The sequence below is a fragment of the Amphiura filiformis genome, chromosome 15 (genome assembly GCF_039555335.1).
Source record: "Amphiura filiformis chromosome 15, Afil_fr2py, whole genome shotgun sequence".
In the NCBI taxonomy this organism is placed as follows: Eukaryota; Metazoa; Echinodermata; class Ophiuroidea; order Amphilepidida; family Amphiuridae; genus Amphiura; species Amphiura filiformis.
Genome location: NC_092642.1, coordinates 23,098,284 through 23,114,339, shown reverse-complemented (window position 1 = coordinate 23,114,339; position 16,056 = coordinate 23,098,284). Strand labels below are relative to the sequence as shown.

The window sequence follows — 16,056 nt, the reverse complement described above, 5'->3', positions numbered from 1 at the left end:
CACTTTTTGAGGCTCTAAATGTTGTGGTGGAGTTATTTTAGCGGATTTTCTTCCCGAATTCCAAGAGAAACTAGAACCACTATTTGTACCGCCCCTCCACGTGAGTCAAAATGTAAACATTTACACAACTGATTTCATGATACTGTATAATAATTTACGAAAGGGACTGGGCAAAGGTGATTAAAATCAAGGTAAGCCTTTCATGCGAGCTTTAACACACTGTACAGTATAGCTCGTAGCTGAGACGTGAAGATTATTCATGGTTGGTTTGTTTGGTACATGTCCGGGGTACATGTATGGGATTTGGGTGTTATTTTATTTATTTTTTATGTGCAATATGAATATTTTCAATAATTTTGGGTTTGGGAATTATTTATTTATTTATTTGGTTCTGTTGCCTGATCTGCTTGTTTCCCCCATTTCTTTTTTCTTTAAGGACCTCAATGGAAATAAGCCTCAATTTTATTGAGGCTTTTGGGCTATGCTTGCCTTGGACATGTTGGTACTCGTCTGGTGTTTACTCCATAATCCATACATAATTGTAACGTGTCATGTCAAAACCGGACTCTGGGTTTCCTGAGGAGAAACTTGTGGTTTTGTCCAGGGGAAGTGAAGTCTACTGCATATCTAACGTTAGTGCGGCCAGTCTTAGAGTATGCTGCGGGTGCATGGGACCCATACAGGGCGGGACTCATAAAGAAGATTGAAAGTGTGCAGAGAAAAGCTGCAAGATTTTGCACAGGGGATTACCAAAGAGAAAGTAGTGTCACCAAATGCTGGAAGATCTCGGATGGGACACTCTAGCTGTCAGAAGGGAGAGAAATCGTTTAGCTATGTTTTACAAAATCCAAAATGAGTTGGTAGGAATCAACAAAGAAGCCTATATTCAAACTTCTTCGGCTGCGGGTTTGAGAAGAAACCACCACCTACATGTTGAAATTCCATTCATCAAGAAGGACGCCTATAAAAACTCATTTTTCCCAAGAACTGGAAGGGCATGGAATTCCCTCACTCAAACCACTATATCAGCCCCATCTTTAGATATATTCAAGAAAAACCTCTAGCTTGCAGGTCACCAAATAGTTAGCGATTTGCGGTTTTCGCCCTGCTGACTACAACTTCAGAAGGTTCAGAAGGTTCAAAAGGAGACACTTTTGGGCAGGATCGTAAATGGAGAAATAGCCAAAAATCTGCTGGTGGGTGATTTTTTCACAATTTGGGTTTGTTGCTAATTTGTGATGTTATTAATGTTAAAAATATTGTCTGATAGTTTCAAACCGGAATGTAACTGGCATCTTGTATTTTTTGAGACATTTTTCAAGTTAATTCCCACTCTCAACATTGTCAATAATATTTTTAAAGGCCGATATCTCAATTTCCAATTTTATAATACCATAACTTCCAAACTCAATATCTTTGCTTAGGAATGTCCAAATTCATTTTGGAAAACGGTATTGTGGAGCAAAATATCTCTATATTTATATGTAAAAACCTCAAAATTCATAACCTGCCCAAAAGTGTCTCCTTTTGACATGACACGTCACAATTTCGTTGCTATATCACTGATATCTGGTATTTCATGCAATTGACCACATCTTGTATGTATTTATAATGTATATTTTTTTTATCATACATGGTGTAATATTTTTATGTGAGTACCGGTACTGAATAAATATGAATGAATGATGAATGAATGTACTATTATTGTTGTGCCATCACCATGATCACTCATGAATCCCATTAACAATCACAACAATGAACACATAGATTCAGCGTTCGATTTATCTGGTGACATAGCAGAAGAAAATGCTCCCTATTTTGGACAACCTGTAACACAAATTTCAGCATGAATAGAAAATAGAAATTTTACAAAATTATAGAATATCCATAAATGTTTTTGCTATTTCTAATCATGAATGATGCATTAGTTGTAGTAACTACAAATTTCGAACGTTTGAGGACTTGTTCTCAAGTTGTAGATACCCCCGTAGGGTGCCTCGAGGGTTTTATTTTGACAAGTTTGCATTAGTATATCTAGTAAAATACTCACTTTAGAAACCTGTGTCACTGATGTATGTCATCTGTGATTGTTCAACTTATCTACGCATCAGCTTTTATCCAAAGAAATATTTAAAAAGATGATTTTTATGAGCAGCGAAAAGTCCACTCCACGACTAATGCACATGTGAATATGGTGATGAATGCACGCTAAATCGTGGCGGCACATACACATAGCTCCTTGGAACTCACGGTCGGAGCTGTGAGTTCCAATTATTGGAACTAATGATGCATGCATGTCATACTTGATAGAACAGGAATCTACATGTTGAGTTTTTTATATGGGTGGATCAACGTATAGGAAAGTTACGTTCAAATATGTGCCAGGCAATTGAATAGAGTTGCTGAACTCCAGAGGTCTGAAGCATGACACTGCGTAAAGCAATTAATGGAAGTTCAGAAGTAAACGCAGCCGAGCATGATGGGCAAAAAATGTCATCTACAGACCTGAAGTCTTGCAGCGGTACCGGTACATAGAATCCCCGGGCCCGTAGGGCTAACTTCAATATAAAATGGATACCATATTTTTCCAAATGGGGGCGTTTATTAATTTAAAAGTGAATTTTCAGTGAAAAAACCCTCAAATTTGGCTACGTATGTCAAAAAGAATCACCTACTTCTGGGTTAAAATTCAAGATGGCTGTGCACACATATGGAACATCCTACAATGATATTTTCACGGTATTAAAATACAATGAAATTACATCCGTAAGTGCATCATCAAACAAGAATCTGATGACCAGGTCATGTGCACTAACTGGGAAGGTTGAACTGCACCAACAACCACCACATAAAAACTTGAATTAAAATGAGTGTCAAAGAAGGCCGATACCTTTAAAGTGGACATTTTCACAGTACATTAATTTTCGCTTTTGCAGGCACAACACAGCTACCGCAAAAAAACCACGCGAATATGTTCTTTTAATGTATAGGTCTATGTAAGAAAACTCAAAATCGCGAAATTAAAAACAAGCAATGTAGTTCAAAATTGGCAAAGCGAAAAAATTACATGCACGGAAATTACCACTTTTACAGTACGGTAATTTACAAGTTATCAAAACAAATCATCATTTTAAAAGTTTTAAAGGACATCCACACTAAAAAAAGGTGCATTACTAAACTTGTATTGTTATTGTGTTGGTCGGCATGGTTGGTTGGTAGGATTTTCCGCCTTTAAGACAGGCGCACCACAGATATAGCTGTGTCTATTTCATAAAGAAAATGTCCATTTAACATGAAGACACGTCGAAGTACACAAAAAAGCGTCCTGCCACCATCAGCATTGATCAGTCTTCTGTCACAATAAAGACTTGTCCATTCAAACACGTATCCACAAAAACAACAAGTGTCAAAAGTTCATTTTCCCGTCATCGCGAAAAATACAAAAAAGGTTGTGTGTCATGAATTGGGGTATAGGAAAAGGTGGTGTTACATTTAAAAAAACATTCAGGACGTTTTGGCCCAGATCTCAAGAATGTAGAGGGCTACTGATTACTGAACTAGAAATGGTCTCATTTTGTTGCTAATTTATCTACCTAAAAATGTAAAAAAAAAAAACTTCACACTTTATTTACTTTTTGAGATATTGCAATTCAAACGATGCAAAGTCAGGGGTGGTGGTGCCTACGGTTGAGGTGCCTACGGTTGAGGTGCCTACGGTTGAGGCGTGTGTTAAAGTATAGGGAATATTGATTTTCAGTGCCTCTCAAATTTATTTTTTACTGTAACTTCATAACCCAGCAAGGTGTTAGGATGGATTATGTACCATTGTTTTGGTATTTATGTCTAGTAGGTAACTTGACCAATTTTACTCCAAGCTGGTTTAATTTGTTGTTAATGTGCTGCATTCTGTGTCATGGGTTCTAGGCTTTTCCTATAATGCTACTGTACTAAGCATGCATTTGTGCTCCGAAATGTTCTGAATGTCATATTTCTTGAAGAAGTTACCCTACTTCTGTAAAAGTTGATATTTTTAAGAAGGAAATTTGATGAGGAATTCAAATATGCCATTGGTTTTTGTGTAGGACATGAAGGAAAAAAGTTTTGATTGATAATGTCATAAAAATCATAAAAAATTATGTACGACTTTTGAACACCCTGTATCTCAGTTAGGCTACATAACTCATCCTTACAAGTTTGCTTTTTTTGAGAGCCTACAATGTTATTAGCACATCTAAAAAGGTTTTAGCAGAACAGGTGTTTATGTTAGTGAGTAAGAGAGGAACCAATTTTTTTACCTTTTGAACGAAAATGTAACTATTCCACCCTATATAATATTTGTGACACCCTGTATATCAACTTAAAAGTTGAACAATTGTCTTCCTTACACTTTCAGCTTTATGATGATATAAAATTGTAGGTTTCTGACAAACATGAGATGAATTACAATCATTTTTGTGTGAAAGCATGATTATTTTTCTAATTTTGAGCATGTAACGATTTGGCCCCCAATTCATGACACATACCACCAAAAGTGCTCAATAGTGCTCAAAATGCCACACAAATAAAAGCATGCAAATATATAAACATGCTGGGGAGAAAAAAAAGCCACAATGCCAAAACTTATTAAGGATAGCCCATAGATTTTAAATATTTTAAAATATATGGGTAGCCTTAACCTGAGACTAGTTAGGTATACTAGTCACATGCCTTAACCAATGTAGATAGATGTTCAGAAGCGATGCTCTCTTCGCATGCAGACTGAAACATAAGCGTCTGGTCATAGGTTCAATGTCATCACTCAGAGTGCTCAGTTGAGGAGAAATGTCATCATCATCAAGTGATTTGTGCGTACAATCAAGAATGATCTGAAGTAGAGTCTGCTCATCACTCAATATGGCATCTGCAATATCATCCTTGTATATCTTGTGGAGATAGATCTTGATCTTCTTCATATGTACATCTCGACTGCCTTCGAGATTCTTGCATCGAAGGATGAAGTGATGTCTGTCCTCTGGTTCTTCACCGCAAACTGTACATGTTGGGTCAACTTGGAACTGATTAAACCTTGCACGGTTTGCTTGTAGTACGTAGGTACCAGTAAGAAGTCTAGCCTTTACAGCAGCCATTTCAACTTCCCTTGTGTTTGCAGAGAGGGTTCGCCATACAGGATGGATTGTGCCAATTTCCAGGGCGTCAATATTAAGATATTTCAGAGACGTTTTGGTAGAGGCTTCTTTTCTGGTTTCCTGATCCCAGTAACAGTTGACATGGCTGCTCTGTGGCTATTTGTCAACCTCCCTCTGACACTGGAGTGAAATATTGCTGATTGTGGTGATAGAGAAAATTCATAAACGTTCAAACTTCTCAAATACCGGTATTGTCCTATTTGATCTCTGAATTTTTGATCCATTTGTGTCAAACCGAAAAGAATGAATGACAACAGTAATTTCCTTTATACTCCAAATGAAAAGTTTCACTCCCAGAACTGGGGAGTAAGAGTGATTGTCCAACTGACAGAATTCAGAGATTTTCCATACAAAATATTTTGTTGCACCCTCTTTACAGATATCAACAATTAAAAATTAACATGCAATTTTGAATTTTGCGGTCTTTGAAATTTATCATGCTTTCAAATTTGTTATTATTTTACATGAGCTATTTACTAAGTGTTATATTTAAAACTCAATTCAATTACCATTTTTTTTTTTTTTTATTCTAGACCACCATGGATGACTTGTACTTGTAGTTCAGTACATACTCCTTCAAGTTTGTCTTCAAGATGTCTTGGTGTGGCAAGCAGCATTGGCTGTGGTCATAGCAATATTTATTGGTATCAATCTTGATTTCTGGCTTCCTACCAGTCCTAAAGCTGATATCTCATACCTGGAAAAGTCCATCCTTCAGCTTATAGGAGAAACCAAGATCAAAGGACTAGAGTTTATTGATGACAGCAAACAGGTGTTTAAAGCATCATCATTATGGAAGGATGCAGGAGCTGTTGTCATGGTGGTGAGACGGCCTGGATGATCTTTGTGTAGAGAGGTACGTACATTTTTTGGAATTTTGGACATCTTCTGGAATTTGCAGGAGAGCATTATAGTCTTCTGGAGCCTTCAAGGAGAGCTGTTTAGGGCATTTACAATAGAATGTAAGGAGAGAATGGTCAACTAAGGAGAGCTAAAAATCACTCTCCTATATCAGATATACAATGTAAGGAGAACAGTAGAGAGTGATTGCTCTTGCTCTCCTCAAAAGGCAACCACTGCCTTGTACCCCCTCACAAGACCACCTCAGTCAGAACATGTTCCCTCCCTCACTAACTTGCAGTTCATCAGTTTGGTGTATGGAGAGGCCTCTGACATTTCCAAAAGGCTATACCACAGTGATAGGTCAGCAAGATCTAAACACCTGTAAATCTTAACGTAGTATGCAGTACATGCATGCAGCTGTGATACAGTATTCTTAAAATCTATTCTTAAAAACAGATTTTCACATTGCATCATCTCAAAATGAAATACTCACCCACAGTTCTTGTTGTTGTTTAATGTTTATTATTTTGTTGTCTATTGTTTATTTTGTAGGAGGCTTCCGAGATCTCCTCTCTCAAACCTGAGCTAGATGCTCGTGGAATTCCTCTGTATGCCGTGGTCCATGAAACCCTGGGATATGAGGAATTCTTGCCTTACTTCAAAGGAGAAGTCTTTCTTGATAAAAATGTGAGTATATTTAATTTGAGCTGAACTCGCAATATAAACATCTCAAAAAAAGTAATTACCCCCTTAAATAATGGCCATTATTCACAAACAGGCGATTGTATCACAAATCTGTAAAATGTGTTGGAAGCAGAATTTATTTCTGCACATTTTGACACCTCATTTGTAGCAATTGACTAAATATTGATGTCACAGTGTACATTTAAATCAATGTAACCCAAGATTTGAAAGTTGCAGTAAATTCTATTGATTTGTATTCAGTATAATGGAAGGAAATCTGTGTAATGATAATCTGAGTGTTTTTGTATTGTTGTATTGTGCAACTTTCAAATCTGGACCTCACTACACTAAATAGACCGGTGTTTTATTGTTTTCTGGGCTATCGTATCAAATGAGGTGTCAAAATGCGCAGATATAAATTCTGCTTGAACACATTTTACAGATTTGTAATACAATAGCCCTTTTTGAATAATGGCCATTATTTAAAGGGCCGGTTAGTTACATTTTTTGAGATGTTTATAATCCAGGCATCTTTGTTTTTAAATATTATTATTTTTAAAGTTGCATGTGATCAGGAACAAAATCAGGTACAAGCCGATATTGACGGAGTACATACATATTCTGACACATTTTTCTGTTGCATTGCATGCAACAAATGCTGTTTTCTTGACTGCAATATTTGAGCTCTTCCTTGCTGCCCAGGATACAATACAGTACAGTAAAACAACATAATTTTACACATCTCTTTTATGGTATCATTTGAAATTAAGATCGAGCATTTGTATTTGTGACACAGAGCTGAAAATAATTTTCCTTCTTGTTAGGTAGAAACTAGGTTCAATGTCATTAGGATTATAGAAAACAAGTAAAGGGTAAGCATCACAAAATGTTGTATACTCTTTAAATAACTTGACATTTAAACCTTTTGTGTAAAACATTGTGTGTTTGCTCGGGTGTTATGCATGGCTAGATAGACTTTCATATTCTTCCTTCAAATTTTGCATCAAAAATTCAATTGACACTCGCATGCATTGGCATTTATTAAGAATTTCCTTACCAATCACATATTTTCAGCGTGTCTTTTATGGACCGACAGAGAGGAAACTATATCTAGCTGGTTTGCTACGCCTAAGTCCATACATATCTGGTTGGAGAGCTCACCAGAAGGGAATGCCTCTTAACTTACAAGGTAATTGCAAAATCTCTTATTCTTAACACATATATAAATACTGTATATTTCATTTGCAGCGTTATTTTTATGGTCCTGAGGTGAGGGAATTGAAAGGAGCAGGGCTTTTGAGACTCAGTATGTATACAATGTTGTGGAAAGCACACCAAGATGGAGTAGAGCTTAATATGGAAGGTATGATCAATTACAATGGCTTATTTCATTTAAAATCCACACTACCCCTGTGGAAGATTTTGGAAATATCTTCCACAGAAGGAGTATGAATTTCAAATGGAATTAGCACATTAATCAACTCTTATTTGAAACTCATCCTCCCTCTGTGAAAGATTCAACCTTCTCAGAGGGTGTATGAAATTCAAACAGAGCTGCCTAATGTGTTCATTCTATTTGTAATTCATACTCCCCCTGTGGAAGATATTTCCAACATATTCCACATGGTTAGTGTGGATTTTAAATGGAATAGTCCAATTAAAGAAAATGACTTCACCATCTGATTGAGAGTATCTCAAACCAAAACCCAACTGTAATTCACTTTTTGTCCTAGGCACTTTCATAATTTTGAAAGAGCTATATAAAATTTGTAGACATAATATAAAGATTCTTGTGATTCAACATCGACAGGTTTTACTGCCAGAAAAGAAATGATCAGAACTTGAATTCAATGAGGCGACCAGATCACCAGGCTTAGAGACAGTGTATGACATAGATGGGTCAGCGAGTTATATAAATTGAACTTATGTGGTGTCTGTTTATAGTTCCCAGGTATAAATGAGATTTGCCTCGGGCAACCTGTGGTTAAATGTAGGTAACTCACAAAAAGAGTTATTACCATCGATTTGATTGAAAAAAGAGGTGGGAAATTATCAATTCTGTTCAGGCAGTTCACAGTGGAACCTAATGAATACGTATGTGCTGCTAGTATTAAAGTTGTCATTGCAATAACACCATGACAGCTTGCATATGTGTATAATTATAAATCAGGCATGGGATTTTCCAGTGGAAACACTGGAACCAGACTTTTGTGATGTCAAAATTTCCGCATTTTATTAATTTTCAGCCCTTTTTCAGGTGTTTTTGAACAATTTTACGGCTACGCGCTTTTCCAGCTTTTTTGACAATTTCCAGACTTTTTCATGAATATATATAGTCTCATGCCTGATAAATGGTATTATCAATTACATGTACAAAGAACTTTGTATGTCATAGATAAATTATTGTTTAAGAAACATACCATGAATCTTAGCGTAAAGTGTAATAGCATGCATAATCACATTAATTTATAAGGTTTCGTTTTGAGGAGCTATGAGGAGTTCAAGGTGGTTGCAATGAGCATGCAGGGTTGCTGTATATTGACGGAGTTCTGCATCCACCTCTAAAATAAATTTATAGAGTAGTTTTAACTCACTTGATGTATTACCAGCCATACATGAACATAATTATAATAAATATCAACTGTTGTCTTTTCTTTCACAGGAGATGGATGGACCTTGGGTGGCGTGTTTGTGATAGGAGGCAAAGGACAAGGTGTTCTCTTGGATCATAGAGACAAGGACTTTGGGGATTCAGCCAACAAGACACAGGTGTTAGAGGCAGCCAAGATGATTGTACCATCCAAACTCTCATAAAGCAAATGTTAATACTAGAATTCTTCTCGCCTTGAGTTTGGTGGTGAAGTCACTAAGGTCCGATTTCTCGAAACATGGCTAGTGGTCATGCTTCATAAGCCAGCAGGCTAGCCCTACCAATGTGGATCCATTTTATTGATTTATCTTTCTAGGCGATGTAAGATGTGAAATTGTAGCACTGGTACATGTATATAGGACTAATTGGGCTTAAGCCTGTTGGCTTAAGAAGCCTGACCACTAACCCAGCTTTGAGAAATCGGACCTGAGTGTTTTAGGAATATCCCTCACATTTAATGGCAACATAATTGAAATGTTCTTGTGCATGCATGCAGAGACACCTTTTGATGTCACCACCAAACTAAAGATGAAAAGAACTATAGATTTATGGATTCATCAAATCATCAAAAGTTACAATGAGAAATTGCCCGGAATATATGAGGAAAGGACATACATATATGAGAATTGCTTTTTTCCTAATCAAATTAGAGATCTTTGTTGCATAAATGACACTTAAAACGGTTTCTCTTTGGTATGAATACCTGCATGTATTTTCAAGCTACCTCACTATATTATGTATTGTTTCTTTGCAGTCTTTCCTTCTCTCTCCTTTATGCATTACTTCTGTGCGATTTCTGTTCGAGATAATTGATCTCCCTTGGGGATCCCTCAGGGTCCCCACAGATTTGCATTATTCCCCCTTCCCCCACTCTTAAACAGTGTTTCAAATAAAATAAAAATGCTTAATAATAATAACAGGCCTAATAATAACAGCAACAACAGCAGCTATATAATTTGTTCAACAAGTCCACAAGAGGTGATAATTAGTGAGTGTGGGTTTAAAGCAGTCTTGGCACCAGGAATATTTTTTCTTGGGGGTGGGGAGAAAAGTGAAACGACCAATGCAAAGTCACACAAAGGCTTGATAACAGAATTGACCTTCTTGGTAAATCCCATCATTTCTTGCCGTTAGACCTGAATCTCACCTGATGTCATCATTTAACATCACACCGATGCACACATTAATATTGTTTAGCGAACATCATTACTGCGCATTGCAAGTCGGCATGATATAAAATGACAGCATCTCGGGTCTAACGGCATGGAATTATGGGATTTACAGAGATCAATTGGAACCTAACTGTCATTGCACAACCATTTAGTAGTAACACTTGCTTGGAATGTTTTCAATCTTTAACTTACTAATAAAATGAAAGTGCTGGTCTTGATGAAAATGCTGCACTTCAAAAAATGCAACATGTATTCTTTCAGCTCATCATAATACGAGTAACTAATAATTATATGCAAATTGCAATGTTTCTTTTTTTAAGTGGTTATTATTACTATGTACAAACATATACATGTAATTTATAAAAATTATAACCAAAAGAGTATGTGAAACAACCAAAGATTATTCAACAACCAGTACATAGTAAGTAAGTAATAAATTTGTGTCTATTTTTGCATTTTTCTCAAAAACTAATAACACAGTGGTAACAAAATTTATGTATATTATAGGGGCAAGGAATCCAATTACTACACTGGAATTTCAGTGACCCAAGACAAGCGGTTTGTTATTTATGATAAGAAAAGAGGTACCGCTAGGTTGTACCTCATTTCATGTCATATATACTGAACCGCTTGTCTTGAGTCACTGAAATTTCAGTGTAGTAATTGGATTCCTTGCCCCAATAATATACATAAATTTTGTTACCGGTGTTTTATTATAAAAAAAAAAAAATGCAAAAATAGTCACAAATTTACCACAGGGGTGTAGTACCCCCTTAACTGTGAGTAAGATTTGATCTTTCCCTAGAGAAGTCCTTTTGAGAGGGCTGAGCTTTCGGAACTCTAGCGAGTGCCATCTTCAGAGCAACTAAAGTCCTTTAACCCATTGCAAGTGTACACAACCATTGTAAACTCTAACTTACCTTTGTATAGGAGCCAAACGTTAAGCGGTGATGAAGCCACACTTTTCCAGTATCGTATATATGTGAACGCAAGCAAGCATATGCGTTATGTGTTAGCGAGTAAAATCCATCATGCCTGGATCTTGTGTGTTTACATGTTGAATTCAGTTGGAGGTAGCGGCTAAACATTTATTTTGTAGTTTTATAGCTGATATTCCTCATGAATTAATCATGTGAATTAGACAATCTTTGGATTGTTTTTATTGTTGTAAGGGATTCAATTGTGTTTCACCGTTGTCCATCACTGTTTAACAAGGCGCATATGCTCTGGAAGTAAACTAGACAAAATAAACCCAAACGAAGTAAACTAGACGACACGGATGCATCGTTGTTGTTGTTAAACAGTGATGAACAATGGTGAAACATGAGTGAATCCTTTAATGTAAATCCTACTGACATGATTAAAGAGGCTTTGCAATGTGTGTATGACTTGCAATGCACCACACATTAGTACCCATGACTGCTTGCATTTGTTTCATTCAACACATAGAAAGCCAGATAGTAAGCAAAAGATAAGCACATGGTGTACACACTTTAGTTTAAACTGTGGGCAGACATAATAAATAATCGTTTCTTGGAGGGACATCTTGTTCGAGGATAGAACCTTGAACTGGGAACATACATGAATGGGAAATTGACCAGACATAACTTTGCGTGAAGTTATGTAATGTTTTTTTTTTCATATCTGTTGCCAGTTAGAGCCTCTTTCTGATATGGCAGAACCTGGCAAGAAGTGAACTATGGGAGATGATATTAGATGGGTGCATAGTGGCGATTATAAATAGTTGTAAACAGCTCACCAAAATGGATGTTATTTGCCCACAATTATTGATCAACAGATTGTGTGAAAAGTCCCACCACACCCAGAACCTATTTTCCCATCCAATTACAGACACAGCTTTTATCCAAATGGATATGTAAAAGATACAGGCTATATCAAAATGATTGGAATCCATCAGTTAATTAGATGCTTATTGCAATCTCTGTTTCTTCCAACATTTTATTTATAACATTTGGCAAAAAGCACAGGCAATACCCAATAGTGCTCAAAGAGCACTAAATTAAAGGGAAGCCCTACATACAAAGCAAACAAAAATGAAAAGCAAAAACAAGATAAACTAGAGCGGTTCTCGACTTGCGTGGATCTCGACGCAAAGCGTCGGCCGCAATGCCTCCACCTTGAGGCGTATCATTTTAACCGGTGATGACCCCTGGGTGACCTTGGATGACCCTGGAATGACCTTCCAAAAATTTGACTCTAAATGTTGACTGTACCCACTAAGTTTCATGCCCATACGACAGTTTTTAGTAACTTGACCTCAGATGACCCCAAAATGACCTTCCAAAATTTTGGCTCTAAATGTTGACTGTACCCACCAAGTTTTATGCCCATATGACAATTTTTAGTAATTTGACCTCAGATGACCCCTGGGTGACCTTGGCTGACATCAAAATGACCTTCAAAAAATTAGCTCTTAATGTTGACTGTACTCACCCAGTTTCATGCCCATACGGCAGTTTTTGCTAATTTGACCTTAGATGACCCCTGGATGACCTCGGGTGACCTTGACCCACTGACCAATACAAACTTGTTCTGTCTAGGGTCAAGATGCACCCACCCACCCTAGTCTCTGAGAAAATGGTATTTTGCTGGTTACGCATAAATTATGCAAATTAGGTACTTAATTACCATATTTTGCGCTCAAGATCTAATCAGGTCAAGAACCTCTGGCCCCACTACTCCCCAACAAGTTACGTCACTGTAACCCATACGGATCTCCAGATAATCTGTTCACAAGGTTTTTTTGCTTGATACGCATCAAATACGCATAAATTATGCAAATTAGGTACTTAATTAGCATATTTTGCGCTGAAAATCTAATCAGGTCGAGAACATCTCGCCACGCTACTTCCCACCAAGTTACGTCACTGTACCCCATACGGATCGCCAGATAATCTGTTCACAAGGTATTATATATGTTCGCAAGGTATGCATAACGCATAAATTATGCAAATTAGGTACTTAATTACCATATTTTACGACAAAAACCTCCTATAATTTGAAGACCTCCAATGACCATCCCTCCACCAACTTGCATCACTGTACGTCTTACCAGTTCTGAGAAATTGCACTCGCAAGCTCGGACGGACAGAGGGACAGAGAGACAGACGGACAACCAGGAAACATAATACCTCCGGTGGAGGCATAAAAAAGACAACTATTGGATCCTCTTTAAAAAAATGACCAGCATTTTATAGTTCTATGACTGCTGATAACATTAATCTACAAATGTTTCATTTTGCTGAGGCAATCTTGTCTATAATCACTAGAAAACTTGTTGATACAGCATGTATTGTCAAGGATTCACAGGTATACTGGAAAACTGTTGGTGTTTAACGCGGCTGTGTACTCAAGACGTTGTTTCTTTCGCAAAATTGAGATTTTTTGATATTTGTTACTTTGTTATGTTTTTATAAATACAAGGAAAGAAAATCCAGATTTATAAACTCCAACTGCGCTATTTTATGGATTTTATTTCACTATTTCATTCGTGTTTGCAATTTTAAAGAGAGAAAATCTTTGTTGTATCAGCGAGGTACACGCTGCGCAATAACAACGCATCGCGCTAAACGTGTCGCGCAATTTGTTAACGCACAGATACGCTACGCATACGCGACGCAGCCGACGCTTATCTGCATGCGTGGCGCATCCTTTGGAAACACTAATTTCAAGTGGTCAAATGGCTCCGTTTTAGCTGATAAAATGTGGGTTTTTTCAAGTTCTCTCCCTCGATTTGAATATCAAGTTATGAATGGATTTCACTCAAACTTCTCAACGGGCTGTGGATTTACCCGATGTTCACGTAATATAAGGTAGAAAAACGAAAACTGCCGCATTCTCCTTTGAGATTCGATGAAAGGGCAAAATGTGACCACTTTAAACTTCAACGGCCATTATTTCAATGTTCATTTTCTCGGTAAAATGACGATTTAGGTACACGATAACTCAATAAATACAGCATCTATAGGTAAGCAAATATGATCATCGTAAAAAGCATGATCGACTCAAGAAACGATTTTTCTCATTTTTTATATTTTGGTCTATTTCCGATTTTAGGCATCATTTTGTGCAAATAGGCGTTTGTGAATTTTAAAAGTTCATTTTGATGCCTTATATGGTCAATATCTCAAAAACTAAGGCCAATATCAAAAAAATAAAAAAACGTTTTTGGAATGGAGCCTCAAGATTGAGCTAAAAACAAAATAAAATATTTTGGAAAGAGTGTTTTTTTTGTTATGATGTACCTAACAAATATTGCCAAAAACTCACTTTTTGTGATTTTCTTCATAATTGTTGTTTTTACCCCAAATCTGTATTTATATTAAGATTTATTGATGTCTTGCCTTTATAAAAATGTATACTTTTATATGTCTTGCGCGAATAATTACAAAGTTATTGCACTTTTACTACATGCATGTCTGAGAGTACACAGCCACCTTAAGAGCCTGGCTGTTGTTACAATGGAAATTGTTGCTCCTGGTTGTGTCCCTAGTATCAGCCAGATGCTATCAAGATATTATACAAATATAATACTGCCATGAGAGGTTTTGGTCAAAACTATGGGCCCGATGGTGAGATCAATAATGCTATTTTCCCGAGGGGTGATCTCAACAAGGGACCATGATAGTTTAACCAGAATCTTCCATAAAGGCAGTATAAATTTGTTTTGTATACTTAACTAGAATACTTAACCGGTGCAATTTCACTTGACCCCAAAATGACCTTCACATTATTTGCCTCACTTCGGTGGCCGTTCCCACCAAATTTCATGAACCTGCAGCAGTCTATGGCGATTTGACCCCAGATGACCCCAAAATGATCTTGACATTTTTGCCTCGTTTCAGTGGTTGTCCCCACAAAATTTCATGAACCTGCGACAATCTATGGCGATTTGACCTCGGATGACCTTGGATTAACTGGTTAAAAGAAAATTATTCAGCATTTGTACTCTACAGCTTCTGAGTGAAAAGCATAACCAATTTGAGCAAAACCTATATTTTACCCTTCAAAACATTGAACAGGCTAAATCAAGCTAACCAATTACAGCAGCAAGAAATCATGAAATGGCAGTTACGCATGTGTGAACTGTTCCGTCGCATCAGATGCGCACACACAGAAGATATTGTCAAAAGTACTATTTAGGGCTCATCCGGGATATTGAAAAGACTATTTCAGGCTTATTGGTACTATTTACAGATGGGGGTACTGATGGTAGAACTATTTTTGGTGACGTGATTCACTTTTAACCAATAAATGAACAAGAATATATTTTGAAGTATATAATAGCTCCTACAAATTCATAATTGGGTTCACTTGACATGACCTGAATATTTTTGAGACTTCATAAAATGAAGTTACATTTGGGTGTTCCAGTTAAAACACTATTTCACTAAATATCTTGATGGATATGTTTTGTCGCCATTACTTCACAAAGCATGAACATATTGTTGCGAGAAAACACCCTTAATTAGGTATAAAGACAAACTTGCACCATCCACAC

At 36.8% G+C, this 16,056-nt stretch overlaps 1 protein-coding gene across 1 annotated transcript; it reads left to right on the top strand.

The window, feature by feature from the left end:
* Positions 1-10,956, top strand: LOC140171403 (peroxiredoxin-like 2A). Its single transcript, XM_072194653.1, is given in 5 exon segments — positions 1-191; positions 5,720-6,042; positions 6,582-6,716; positions 7,962-8,076; positions 9,376-10,956. Coding segments are annotated over 4 exon segments (441 nt in total). The 5' UTR covers positions 1-191; positions 5,720-6,003; the 3' UTR covers positions 9,528-10,956.
* Positions 10,957-16,056: the final 5,100 nt, after the last annotated feature.